This window comes from Oryctolagus cuniculus, chromosome 7 (assembly GCF_051225735.1).
Source record: "Oryctolagus cuniculus isolate XC-2025 breed Fujian yellow rabbit chromosome 7, ASM5122573v1, whole genome shotgun sequence".
Taxonomy (NCBI): Eukaryota; Metazoa; Chordata; class Mammalia; order Lagomorpha; family Leporidae; genus Oryctolagus; species Oryctolagus cuniculus.
The window spans coordinates 78,527,788-78,542,219 of NC_142873.1; the positions used below are offsets into that span (position 1 = coordinate 78,527,788).

General features: G+C 45.1%; 1 protein-coding gene and 2 non-coding genes across 3 annotated transcripts; all 3 read right to left on the reverse strand.

Annotated features, from left to right (window-relative positions):
• Positions 1-145: 145 nt before the first annotated feature.
• RPL5 (ribosomal protein L5) lies at positions 146-10,227 on the reverse strand. Its single transcript, NM_001195679.2, has 8 exons — positions 10,107-10,227; positions 8,921-8,990; positions 8,724-8,839; positions 7,578-7,712; positions 5,985-6,187; positions 3,720-3,897; positions 847-935; positions 146-302 (listed from the first exon to the last, which is right to left on the reverse strand). Exons 1-8 carry the CDS (start codon positions 10,107-10,109, stop codon positions 203-205), a joined length of 894 nt encoding a protein of 297 aa, NP_001182608.1. The 5' UTR covers positions 10,110-10,227; the 3' UTR covers positions 146-202.
• Positions 626-758, reverse strand: LOC127493819 (small nucleolar RNA SNORA66). The gene has a single exon (XR_007924358.1). It is a non-coding gene; the product is annotated as a small nucleolar RNA SNORA66 (small nucleolar RNA).
• On the reverse strand, positions 3,969-4,063 carry LOC127493814 (small nucleolar RNA SNORD21). Its single transcript, XR_007924352.1, has one exon. It is a non-coding gene; the product is annotated as a small nucleolar RNA SNORD21 (small nucleolar RNA).
• Positions 10,228-14,432: the final 4,205 nt, after the last annotated feature.

Genomic DNA, 14,432 nt, shown 5'->3' on the forward strand with positions numbered 1-14,432 from the left:
CAACTTTACTGGAGCCAACATGCCAATTTTTTTTTCTAGAAAAACCTGTACTTGTTTCCTGGAGCAAACTGTCAACTCCTCTGCTTTTAAATGCACTTCAGGGTGTCTCCTACAGTTTCATAACAAGAGCTCAACACAAAATAGCTGCTTTCAATAAGTTTATTGTCTTTATCAGAAAAATCTTCATAGAAAGTTGTTTGGTTTAGCTCTCAGCAGCCCGCTCCTGAGCTCTGAGGAAGCTTGCTTTCTTTTGAGCTACCCGATCTTTCTTCTGGGCAAGGGACATTTTGGGACGGTTCCACCTAAAAAACAAAGAATTAAGAAAAAGTTAAGTATATATATTTTAAATCTATGGCTAAAAAGGACACAATATTTAATTTCAACTGAAAATGAAAAATTTCATTATCAGATGAAAGCTGAATAATCCAAGTTCTAATATTTATCTTTGTTTATGATCTTTAACTTTCTGAAACCCCAGCCTATTAACACATGGCCAAATAAGACTTGTTAGTATAGTGCTCAGATGTTCGTTAAGTATCATATTTTATTCCATCCAAAAACCAAAACAGGAAAGATCAACAAAAGGTAACTATTTTCTTTAGGTAGCCCCTAAAAAATGCAGTAGCACTGTACTGGGATAGAATGGGCCACCTCAGCAGCTTCTGAGGCTAAAACATTTCTATCACCACAGTTACTTTTGCAAACCTGGTTCCCTTTGCTACTGCCACATCATGCAGAGCCAGTGATCGAGTTTGCACAATACTGAGAATTTGACCCACAAGATGAAGTAAGGCAGGAACCACTCTCAAACTCACTCTCTTGAAAACATGACAATAAGACACATACCTCTTCTTTTTAACTTCTCTCTTGGGCTTCTTCTCGTACACTGGATTCTCTCGTATAGCCGCGTGGGCTTTCTTGTACATCTCCTCCATCTGAAACAAAGGAAAGCAAACAGTACTTGGTTTCTTCATATGCCCTACATTAATGTACAGTATTCTATTACATGTTCTATTTTGTCCTTCCCTAAGCCGGATTCCCAATTTTTACCTTATGCAATGTAAATTATCTTATTCAAGAAAAATCTATATGCATATTTTTGAGGAACTCAACTATTCAAGTCACTCTAAAGGAAACTTATTTCTGCAAAAACACATACTGAGCTCCTAATACAGAATAACAAAAACTTTTTAAATTCTTTTACTTGGTGCCGGTGCTGTGGCGCAGCGGGTTAACGCCCTAGCCTGAAGCGCTGGCATCCCCTATGGGCATCCCATATGGGAAGTGGAGCAGTCCTAGCACTGTAGTATAGCAGGTAAAGCCACTGCCTGCAGCACCAGCATCCCATACGAACGCTGGTTTGAGTCCCGGCTGATAATTGAGTTGAGTCCCACTTATAATCCAGCTCCCTGCTAATGGGCTTGCGAAAGCAACAGAGGATGGCCTAAGATCTTGGGCCCCTATATCCAAGTGGGAGACCCAGAAACCAAGCCTGACTGTTAAGGCCATTTAGGGAATAAGCCAGCAGATGGAAGATATCTCCCTGCAACTCTTTCAAATAAAATAATCTTAAAAAAAGCTTAGCAAAGGTAAACAATGTAAAAATGTCACTGCATTTATGACTTTACATACATTTCCTTTAAAAGTTAACCTCTCTCTTTTAGCACTCTATCATAACTACCCACTGCATTTAATAAACCATGACTTCAAGTAGTCATTTACATATCTAAGTAATCGGGTTCTTCCCTCCAAGGGGTAAGTAGGAAACACAACTATGTATGCAGGTGATCCAGTCAATCTAGGTAAAGACAACTTCAGATGACTGCAGAGGATGTTAACAGGTACACAGGAAGAAACAGGCCATGGCAGATAGTATCCAGTGAGAAACTACAGTAGCCAAAGAGCATTCTACCTTTCCTATAGCCTAAGGGAGGCATTGAGAAATAAACTAAGGGGCTGGAAAGCGGGCAAAGCCTCTGCCTGTAATGCTGGCATCCCATATGGGTGCCAGTTCAAATCTCAGCTGCTCCACTTCTGATCCAACTCTGTTATGGCCTGGGAAAGCAATAGAAGATGGCTCAAGTGCTGGGCCCCTGCACCTGTGTGGAAGACCTGGAAGAAGCTCCTAGCTTTGGATTGGCCCAGCTCTAGCAGTTGTGGCCATTTGGGGGTGAACCAGTGGATGAAAGACCTCTCTCCCTCTCCCCCTCTGTAACTTTGCCTTTCAAATAAATAAATAAATCTTAAAAAAAAAATCTAAAAGCACAAATTGGGAGTCTGAAACATTACTGATGGCATAGCAGGTAAAGCCGCCTGCAGTGCCAGCACCCTATACAGGTGCTAGTTTTGTATCCCAGCTGCTCCACTTCCCATCCAGTTCTCTGCTATGCTATGGCCTGGGAAAGCAGCAGCAGATGGCCCAGGTACTTGGGCCCCTGCACCTGCGTGGGAGACCTGGATGAAGCTCCTGTCTTTGGTTCAGCCCAGCTCCAGCCTTTACAGCCATTATCTGGGGAGTGAACCAGCAGATAGAAGACCTCTCTCCCTCTGTAACCCAACCTTGCAAATAAAATAAAATACTAAAACCAAAGTCAAACTATGTGTTTATTCAGACTGCATTCAACAAATACAAATAAAGTGATCTCTTCCCATTTATGACTCTTTAAACCTCTGGTTAGCCAAAGCTATGCCAAACAGAAACCACTATATACCAACAGAAAAGAACCTAGCAAAACAATTACTTAACACATCATCTACTTATATTTATGAAAGATTTATAATAATGTGATTTGTGTTCTACATTCTCACTGTAATTTCAAAACAATACCATCACCTTCAGTTACTCTGTTCTCAACAGAGGTGGCCCTGAGGGTTAGATTTAGTCCTGGTAAACATCCAGTGTAAACATTCAAGAAACCATGGCGCCCTCCGTGCATGTGAGATCAGAGTGCTGGAATCTGTAGCTCCCTTTCCGTGTGCATGTCAGAGCTATTTAGAAAGCCACAACATAGTACCTGTTTGCTATAAAGAACTTTCCGGCCGGTGCCGCGGCTCACTAGGCTAATCCTCCACCTTGCGGCGCCGGCACACCAGGTTCTAGTCCCGGTCGGGGCGCCGGATTCTGTCCCGGTTGCCCCTCTTCCAGGCCAGCTCTCTGCTGTGGCCAGGGAGTGCAGTGGAGGATGGCCCAGGTGCTTGGGCCCTGCACCCGCATGGGAGACCAGGAGAAGCACCTGGCTCCTGCCTTCGGATCAGTGTGATGCACCGGCCGCTGCGGCCATTGGAGGGTGAACCAATGGAAAAGGAAGACCTTTCTCTGTCTCTCTGTCCACTCTGCCTGTCAAAAAACAAACAAACAAACAAACAAAAACAAAACAAAAACAACTTTCCTCCCCTTTAGCCTCAAAACTAGTGCAATTTAGTTCTAATCTAGCATTTGAAATCAAGCAAAGCAGAACACATCTGACGCCAGGAATGACTTCTATAGAGAGAACAGCCAAAGTATCAAAGGTGGCACCGGGAGCTGGAAACAAGCTTCCTGAAACAAGTCACTTCCAGCACATTACCTACACTGTCTTATCCGACTTGTTAATCCACTCTAACTACATTTTAAACCAAGGGCAGCTCACATGACTACCTATGAGCCCACCTAACAATGTAAGCAGTAAACCTGTTCCTATAAATAAACCAAAAAAGCCATTTTTAGGTAAATTTTTTACCATGTCTGGAGTCACATTGTTCTTTATGTACTGAGAGAATTGCTTCTTGTAAGCATCTTCATCTTCTTCCATTAGGTAACGCATGTAATCTGCAACATTCTGCCCCATAATGTGCTTCCGATGTACTTCTGCATTAAATTCCTTGCTTTCAGAATCGTAACCAGGGAATCGTTTGGTACTAAAATAAAGTTTTTCACATTTTAGTATACATTGATTAGAGCTAGTTCATTGCAGGAATTCATATCAGCAGCTGCCATCAGTCCCGTCTTGAAACAACTGTTGCATCATATGCAACCAAAGGACCAACTACTGACTGCTCAGTGAGTGGGATATCATCATTCAGCAGCTCATCTCCGAATTCCAGTTAGAAAAGAAATTCACAGCACAAACATCTTTAAAATCCGCTGCAATGGCTTTCTATCACTGCGAGGCAAGGTCTCCTGAACAGCATCATAAAGCGTCCCTAAACTCAGCCCATTTCTCAGTGGTACCTCAAGGTATGTGGCCTAAGTGATTTGTCTGTCCAAGACCACAGGTAACAAACTGGTAACAAAATGGTCAAGTGAGTGTTCTTAGGACATTTAAGACCTGCCTACCTTATTTCTAACAGCAGGAATTTACAGTGTAGGCTGATTTTGACCATTATAGAAAGTAAATGAGAAAACACGCAAAAACATTTACTGAGTACCCTGCAAGAGATTTAACAAGGTCTCAAAAAGAACCCCCATTTCGGCCGGCGCCGCGGCTCACTAGGCTAATCCTCCGCCTAGCGGCGCCGGCACACCGGGTTCTAGTCCCGGTCGGGGCGCCGGGTTCTGTCCCGGTTGCCCCTCTTCCAGGCCAGCCCTCTGCTGTGGCCCGGGAGTGCAGTGGAGGATGGCCCAGGTGCTTGGGCCCTGCACCCCATGGGAGACCAGGAAAAGCACCTGGCTCCTGGCTCCTGCCATCGGATCAGCGCGGTGCGCCGGCCGCAGCGGCCATTGGAGGGTGAACCAACGGCAAAGGAAGACCTTTCTCTCTGTCTCTCTCTCTCACTGTCCACTCTGCCTGTCAAAAAAAAATTAAAAAAAAAAAAAAAAAAAAAAAAAAAAAAGAACCCCCATTTCATACATTGTAAAACTAAAATTCTAACTAGGTTACATTTCAGGCTTACTACAAATAAATATTGTTTAAAACCATTTTTGATTGTTACATAATCACCTATAAAAGCATCCTAAAGAAGTGAATAATCCAGCTTCCTGCTAATATGCACCCTGGGAGGAAACAGAGGATGGCTCAAGTGCTTCAGCACTTGCCACCCTTGTGGGAGACCTGGATGGAGTTCCAGGCTCCTGGCTTCAGCCTAGGCCAGCTCAGCTGCTGCAGGCATTTGGAGAGTAAACCAGTGGATGGAGGATCTCACTCTGCCTTTCAAACAAACAAATAAATCTTTTTAAAAAAAGTTAATAATTTAAGATACATCTAATCAACAAAAAAATCATTAATTCAAACCAGACGAACTACAAATTAAATAACCTCAACTTCCAAGAATGGCCTGCAATCTTATTTCAGTCCTAAGCTTAGAAATTTTTCATAAGCTTTCTTAAAATTTTTTATTCTAGGACCCACACTCTTCTGTAGTAAATTATTCTGAATGAGAAAATGTACAAAGCTCCAGGAGGATGGAGCTGCTCATTTTTAATAAAAATTAAGTCAAATGCAAAAAGTAGTGGTCTTGGGACTGGCACTGTGGCATAGTGGGCTAAGCCTCTGCCTTTGGTACTGGCATCCCACATGGGTGCCAGTTCGAGTCCTGACTGCTCCTCTTCTGATCCAGCTCTCTGCTATGGCCTGGAAAAGCAACAGAAGATGGCCCAAGTGCTTAGGTCCTTGTGCCCGCGTGGGAGACCCAGAAGAAGCTCCCAGCCCTTGGGTTTGGATCAGCCCAGCTCTAGCCATTTCGGCTATTTGGGGAGTGAAATAGCAGCTGGAAGATCTTTCTGTCTCTCGTTCTCTCAGTCTGTAACTCTACCTCTCAAGTAAATAACATCTTAAAAAAAAAAAAAAGTAGGTCTCTACTCTGCCCTAGCTCCTCTTATTAGCTCCAAAACGTGGGACAAATCACTCTTTCTTGCGAGTCTCAGTCTATTTATAAAATGAGTTACAATTCTGTCCTCCTGCCAGGCTCCTTTTGCAGAGTCCCTAGCCTCAAGCAGACATTCAGTGACAGCTACAGATAGGGAACTGCTGGAGTCGGGGCAGTGAGGTCTTGAATTCTAACGTTACCTGTGAGGGATGGACAAGCCTCCATCCACAGCTCCCTTCAGGGCTCCAAAAACTTTATTGCCAGTAGTAGTTCTGGCAAGGCCTGCATCTAAATAGCAGGTGAAGGCACCAGGTTGACCATCAATGCTTTCCACATTGTATTCATCTCCAGTCACCTCCACTTGGCCTTCATAGATCTTGTCCATGCCAAACCTATTGAGAAGCTATTAACAAAGAAGCCAATGTAAATACCTATTTGAATACATTCAAATCACTCTAAAATATTGAATTTGAATACATTCAAACCACTCTAAAATATTTCATGTTGTCACTATTTCAATGCCCAATCTGATCTTTCATACTTCATTTACTCAGGTAACCTCACATTTCTTCAGTCATACTTGACTCTAATAATTCAACTACTAACTACCAAAGATCACATGAAGATTTATTTAACTTAATCTGAAAGAAGTTTTTTGGGTGGGAGAGGATCCTGGGCTGAAGGGGACATCTACTGTGGTTCTGCTCTTTGAATGCACTGTTACTCAGGGACACTCCTTTGCTGGTACAGTCACCTCGTGATGGTTGATCGTTTTACCAGATAGTGCCTTTGCACCAAGCTGCTCTCACACACAATGACAACATCCCCTCCCCCCTATCTATCATCAATGAAGATATAGGTCCTCAACACTGATACATATTCTTTACAACTGCAAAAACAAAGCAAAATCACATTTTTATGCCACACCTGCAATATGAAATGTTGCCAACTCAATGGAAAAGGATTAAAACAAAAGATCCTCCCATCAATGCCACAACACCCCCCACCCCATCCAAAGACACTGCTTCTCAACCATCACTATGCATATAATCACTGTGACAGCCTATCAAAATAGATCCTGAGGGTGTGGAGTACATCCCCCTAAGTCTGCTTAAATTCATGCACGCTGAACCAGCACTGTGATGTGGTGGGTAAAGCTGCAACCTGCAGAGCCGGAATCCCATATGGACCCTGAGTCCTGGCTGCTCCACTTCCAATTCAGCTCCCAACTAATGCGCCTGGGAAAGCAGTGGAGGATGGCCCGGCTCCAGATGTTGCGGCCAGTTGGGGGTTGCGAACCAGCAGATGGAAGATCTCTCTGGCACTCTGTAACTCTGCCTTTCAAATAAATAAATCTTTAAAATCCAAACAAACAAAAAGTTCATGTACGCTGACAGCCAGAGGAAATACACCTCTAATTAAGTAGCCATCAATGTCTTTACAAATTCGTTAAAAAATTCCTTGTTAGCTCAAGCCACATTTCAAGAATTCAGCAGTGGCTAGTGGGTATCCCAGCTAGACGGCAAATTACAGATTCCATCAAGGCAGAAAATTCTATTGGACAGAGTTGATCTAGAAAACACCCACCAAAAGGAAGAAAATAGGAAGAGACAGCTGCTCCCCCAGATTATTGGAAAACACTGTATCAGCTGACTATGTATTTATAAAATCATGCCTGCTGATGTCCTTGGAAGCCACAACTGAAGGTATCTTATCACACATGTGCAAACATCTTAACATCAAACCACCCCACACAATGAGCTAACCCAAGACCTGTATCATCTTGTACATACCCTGCGAGCCAGCAGCAGGCCAGTACAATATGCTGCAGCATAATTGGTCAGGCCAACTTTCACACCGTATTTTGGCAGTTCGTGTGCATAAGCTGCACAGACTATCATATCCCCTTCTATACGGGCATACGCAATCTACAGGAAGAGAAAAATCGATTCAGTCATCTGTTGCTTTCACTGTTTCATTACTTAAGTGCCTTCTTTTCCCAAGGATTAACAAAAGAAACAATTGGATGAACACAGCTCTGTATCACTTAATATTTGTCTCTGTGCAACCTACTGTAACTCATGACCTGGTCACTTAGACAGCAGTTAAATGTGAGGCAGTTTGCAAGGCTAAAGCTACCAACCAGATTTTGCATACCAGAATGTATTTGGAACTCATTATGTGGTTCCTAACTTCTAACTGTAGAAGACTCTTAGCTGAATTAGCTAACGAATATAAAAGGCACTTTAAAAAGTCAGAGGAATACCCAACCATTTCAAACACCTTTTGAAAAGCTTAAAGTTCCAGGTGCCTCCTGTTTAGTTAACTGAATCTGAGTATGAAGGTAGACATCGCGATCAACAAATTAATCTGCTCAGAGAATGGGTGTGCCTGCAAAGCTTCAGCCAACCTCAGGTAGAATTTTCCCCACAAAAGTCCAGAACTCTAGATAACTGCCACTGTCTGAGTCTTTCACATGGGAGACACCTCTGCACATTTTAGTAAGAACTTCAAACAAGCCTAAGTAAGAGCAATCCCATTTAACCCTCGTTACTACCTACCTCTTCAATAGTAAGTGGTATGTAACGCCATATAGCAAGCATTAGGACTTAATCCATGACATGCAATTATTCTACTGGAATTGGGATGGGCAGGAACCTTCTACCTGTCTCAAATTCTTCCCACCCACACACACATATAGAGGTTTCCTTCTCTTTCCTCCAAATTAGGAAATGAATAGAATTCAGTTGGCTCAGCATTTCCCAGCACGATCTTTAAAATACCCATTTTCCAAGCTCCAACTCCAGAGCTACCACTACTAACTCAAAGGAGGCACGCACAGTTCTTCTAATCCTTACAGCACACGCTCTGCTCTCCCAACACAACTTCATGAGTAAAGGGGGAGGGTTTGCCATCCACTTGTCTAGAATACAATTTACCTGACAAATGATATCTCTATTAGTTACACGAACTATCATCCTGTACTTGGGTGTGTTGTACTTATTTTTATCCTGGATCACCAAGCGTTTCCGAGCATAGTAATCAGTTTTACCCTCTGAAAAGAGAAAAAATATAGTTTAGGAAAAATTTCTCACTGCAGATCATTCTAATACTGTACATATGACAGTATTCTTACCTCGCCGTCTTCGAAACTTCACTTGGTATCTCTTAAAGTAGGCCTTGTTCTTGACAACTTTAACAAACCCCTTAAAGGAAAAAAAGGTAAATGTTTTAGCTGGTGATACTTTTGATTTAAGTAAACAGCGCAACAAAGTATCACTTGAGCTTCCAGAGCCAGTCCAGACCCTCTGTCAACTTTAGTAGGCTCCCACCTTCAAACGAGCTTTTTCTTCAACTGTTCATCTGTCACGGAGTTGATAGTTTTAACACATATAAGGTGCAGGTGCCAATTTGTCAGACTCATTATATAAGAGCACTCCCTCGTTGCTTTTCAGGGTTTTTAAATGTCTACTCAAAATTTCTGCACTGGTGTCCTTGCTAAAAAGCACTTTTCTAGGCAGTAGTCAATGGCACCAAACCTCAAGCTGAATTCTCCAAGTCCCACTTCGAACACCTAACTCTAGAAAACTGCCTATTTCTCTCCCTTCCCACGGTTTTTCAAGAATTTAATTCACCTCCCGTAACGCTCATTTAGACAACAGCACATTCAGCAATTTTCCCCCTTAAATGCAGCATTCCATCCCATCTTAAAACTCCACCCCAACATTCATTAACAGCTGGAGCCAGAGACGGACCAAGCAGACAGCAGAACCTACGGCAAACCAGGTTCCCTTCCGGAACCCAGGAACGCCAGAGTATCCAAGCTCCACTGACAGTTTCGGCTTAAAAGCCACTTCCTCGGCCCACGGGGACAGGTCTTCCGAAAAACTAGCCGGCAAGGACCCTTCCTCGGAAAACTCCCGAAGCAGGGGGTCGAGCCCGACCAGAGGATCCGGCAGCCCGCGCTTACTCCGCATCCCCCGGGTAGTCTACGGCCAATTCCACGCAACCCTCCCCGCCCAGCTTGCTGCCGGCACCCCCTCGGACGAGCCAGCCCTACCCCCGCATGCTTACCCCTTTCCGGGATTCAGTACCCCAGCTCCCGGCTCCCCATCTTCGCCAACCCCTCCCCCCAAGCTCAGCTCAGCACTGGGCGGCAGCCATTAAGGCCACGCTGGGAGCCACAGGCAGGACCGGAGCAGAGCGGGTAATCTACCGCCATCCGACCCCTACGCCGCGCAGAATGGTCTCTAAACTAGGGTTCGGGGAAAGAGAAGAAGCCCCCGTGCATCCGGAGCCTCAAGATCAAGATGCCCACTTACCATCCTGCGGAACAGAGACCCGCAACCGCGGCTCGACACAGACCTGCAGGCCCAGCAGCGCTACAGGGGGGGAAAAGGCCGTAGCTCGTGCGCAGGCGCAGTATGTAGCACTGACGATTACGCGAGCGACGTACGGAAGAGGGAGGCTGCTGGCTGCTACGCGTGCGTCGTTTCTCCCCCTGCTGGCTGGAGGCTGAATACAGGCCTTAGTCTGGTCGCGACGACGCCTCTACGGCGCTGGGTCCCGTCGCACCTAGTAGAGGAGCCACCGAGGGTGGACCGTGAGCAGGAACACGGCGGATTTCAAGAGTCTTTCACTTTGTTGGTTAGAACCTTTTTTTTCATAGCATGTTAATTTTGTAAACAGGACCAAAAAAAGTTAAACAAAATGAATTTGCTCTGAAGCACTATTTAGGACTATATAAAATCCTGGACCACCTATCCCAGTCCAGAGGATACAGGTGCCACTGGGTCCGGGAAGCTCTGCTGAGAGTCCCAAGTCTGGGATCGGGGCCAGCGCCCTCCTTTCCCACGCACCTTCGCACGTGCTTCAGCCCACTACAGACTGTAAACTCGGCGGCTGGGCCCCGCCGTCTGGTGCACCTGTGGCTCTCCAGCACCTGGCGCAGTGTGGACCCTGAGCAAGCGCTCGGTACTTGCTACACAGTAAGAGAACGACTGCTCTCTCCCGGGTCTCCCTTTCCCTCCATCGGCTGCCCTGATTCCTATCACCTGCATTCCTCTTCTCTTCTTCCACCATTCTGAACTGGTATGCTTGAAGTTTTAAGTCCTTATTATGTTAAAACTAGTTGTAACTGGGAGAATGAGTCGTTTCCTTTCCCCATTCTCCACGTGGAGACTGAAGAGAACGATCCAAGTAAACAAACAGAAAAGGACCTCAAGCGAGAATGTGTCTCACCTAACAGAGTTGCACAGGTGCTCTTGGGTATTAATGAAAATTGGGGGTCGGCGCCGCGGCTCACTTGGTTAATTCTCTGCCTGCGGCGCCGGCATCCCATATGGGCGCCGGGTTCTAGTCCCGGCTCCAGTCCAGCTCTCTGCTGTGGCCCAGGAGGGCAGTGGAGGATGGCCCAAGTGCTTGGGCCCTGCACCCCATGGGAGACCAGGAGAAGTACTTGCCATCGGATCAGCGCGGTGTGCCGGCCGCAGCCTGCCGGCCGCGGCAGCCATTGAAGGATGAACCAACGGCAAAAGAAGACCTTTCTCTCTGTCTCACTGTCCACTCTGCCTGTCAAAAAAAAAAAAAAAAAAAAAGTGATGAGATTGTGAAAGATAAAGTAAAGAAGTATTCCGAGTTGAAGGAGCAAAGTGACGGGACAACCGTATGCAATGTATGATGTCAGATTGCGTACTGGACAAGAAAGAAGAAAGGAGGAGAGAAGGCTTTTTAGTTATTTCGTTCAAAGGACATTGTCAGAGCAATCAGTGAAATTTGAATGGAGTTTGTGGATTAAATGCCACTAATGAATCAGTGTTGATTTCAGATGTGATAGACACATCATAATTATGAGTGTGAGTTCTTGTTTTTAAGGAAACACATGCTGAAATATTTTGGAGAAATGACCATTATTTCTGCAACTTTCAACAAATGGCTTAGGAAACAATCGAGACAGGTTAAGGGGCAGTTTGGCACAGTGGTGAAGACACTGCTTGGGAGACCAGCATCCCATATCATTGTGCCACTTCATATCAGAGTCCCAGCTACCTTGCCTCTGGTACAGCTTCCTGCTAATGCACCTGGGAAGGCAGCAGCTGATGGCCCAAGTGCTTGGGCTCCTGCCACCCATGTGGGAGATGACGATGGAGCTCTTGGTTCCTGGCTTCAGCCTGTCCCTGCAACCATTTGGGGAGAGAACCAGCAGATGGAAGATAGCACGCGCCAGCTCACGTATTCTCTCTCTCTTTCATTCTGCCTTTCAAATAAATAAATAAATCTTAACAAAAAAGACACTGCTTGGTACATCATATCCCATATCATAGTAGCCTGGTTCAAGTGCTTGCTCCACTTCCAATCCTAGCTTTCTGCCTACGTGCACCTGGGAGGTAGCAGTGATGCCTGCAGTACTTGGGTCCCTGAATCCATGTGGAAAACTGGGATTGAGTCCCAGGCCCCTGGCTTCCTTGTAGGCATTTGAGAAGTAAACCAGCAATGGAAGATCTTTCTCTCCCTCCATCCCTCGCTCTCTATCTTTCAAATAATTAAAAATTAGAGAGAGAGATTTGGGGGAGCATAGCTTTTATTATTTAAAATGAAAGTGAATTCAGTGCCATCAAACCTATCAAACATCTGTTACAAGTGGAAAATACATCAGCAGCTCTCTCTGCTCGCCACCATTTGAGGGTACAGCGGAAGTCGGCAGCCTGCAACCCGGCAGAGAGCCCGTGGCAACACCCGCCTTGCTGGCACCGCGTTCTCACACTGCCTGCTCCCGGAACCACTGTGAGAAGGCAGTTTCTGCTGTCTGTGACTCAGAGAGAGAGAGAAGGAAGTCGGCAGTCAGCAATGTTTACCTCTGGTGGTGATGGTTTGATGATGTAACACCAATATGTGGAACAATTTTGAAGATGTTACCCATGTATTGTGATTTGAGGTGCATGCTGCCCTAATCAGCTGGTTCTGGACTGAAACCACCAACACTCATAATCATGATATAAAAAGTCACAATACGAAATTTCAGTCAGACCGAGGAATGGGGCGGAGCGATCTATTGCACAACATGGTGTCTGAAGTTATAACAATGGTTTATATTCTCGAAAATTGCTGAGAGTAGATTTTAAGCATTGTTACTGCAAGAAAATGACAAATAGGTGAAATGGTGCATATGTGAATTAACTCAATTTAATCATCCTATAATTTGTATGTATTTCCAAATATGCTGTATATAATATATATAATACTTATCAACATTTATAAAGTATCATGTTACTTTCAAATGTTTTTCTTTGTGATCAGTTTTTGCTTTGCGTGAGTTTGTAGTTTTACACTAAAGGGCAGCAAATAGAGTGAACTGCTTTACAGTTGGATCTACTTTATAGATGTATCCACTGGAGAAAATTCTTTCATACTTCAAGCCTGTATTTTTAATCTAGGGAAAAAATACCCAAAGAAAGAATAAACTTTGTTTATTTCTAAAAATACATCTAAAGCAAAAAAAATACATCTAAAGCTATGATTTTTTTTTTTTTATTTGAGAGGTAGAGAAAAGAGGAGTGGAGCAGAGAGCAGGCTCCCATCCATCCACTGGTTCGCTCCCCAAATGCCCAAAATGCCCAGAACAAAGGGGAGCTGAAACTGGGAAGCAGGCCGGCACCGCGGCTCACTAGGCTAATCCTCCGCCTAGCGGCGCCGGCACACCGGGTTCTAGTCCCGGTCGGGGCGCCGGATTCTGTCCCGGTTGCCCCTCTTCCAGGCCAGCTCTCTGCTGTGGCCAGGGAGTGCAGTGGAGGATGGCCCAGGTGCTTGGGCCCTGCACCCCATGGGAGACCAGGAAAAGCACCTGGCTCCTGGCTCCTGCCATCGGATCAGCGCGGTGCGCCGGCCGCAGCGCGCCGGCCGCGGCGGCCATTGGAGGGTGAACCAACGGCAAAGGAAGACCTTTCTCTCTGTCTCTCTCTCTCACTGTCCACTCTGCCTGTCAAAAAAAAAAAAAAAAAAAGAAAAGAAAAAAAGAAACTGGGAAGCAGAAATTCAATCCAGCCTTCCCATTAGGGTTACAGAACTCAATCACTTGGCCCATCAGGCTGCCTCCCCGGGTCTACCTTAGCTGAAAGCTAGAGTCAGGGGCCAGAGCTGGGAATCAAACCCAAATACTCTAAAGTGGTACACGGATATTGTAACCATTGTCTTGATCACTAAGCTAACTCCTTCCCGTAAAACTACAGCTTTTAGTGGGACTGAAAGTCACCAAAAATATAAAAGGCAATTATAATTGAGCATGCCAGGTTGTTCTGTTGATAGGTTAGTGATGTTTGTGTGATTGACAAGATAAAGACAGGGGCCGTAGCTGTGGTGTAGCTGGTGATGCTGCTGCCTGTGTTTTTCCTCTAACAGAAAGAAAAATTCCATTACTCAGATCCTTGTGTGCGCCAAAGCGGTGTCCATTTCAAATGTCAACAGCAGCACAAACCCTAAAACTCTTCATGGCATTCAGACACAATTGCCTTTTGTCTTGAGGACCCAGCACAAGAAAGGCAGAGTGGCCTTTGCCTGGGGCCTGGAGGGTTTTGATTACCAGGGCTGGTGCTTAGAGTTTCTAGTGAGAGCTGAGGGCCAAGTCCTCAGTGAAAGGAGCGTCTGTGGTCATA

Bases quoted from the DNA above. Each gene is read 5' to 3' on its own strand.
- RPL5 (NM_001195679.2), bottom strand. The intron at 8,840-8,920 runs GTAAGAATACTG...TTCTCTTTTCAG, and splicing joins GAAGTTTCGAAGACGGCGAG to AGGGTAAAACTGATTACTAT. The intron at 3,898-5,984 runs GTAACGTTAGAA...ACTTTATTTTAG, and splicing joins GGCTTGTCCATCCCTCACAG to TACCAAACGATTCCCTGGTT.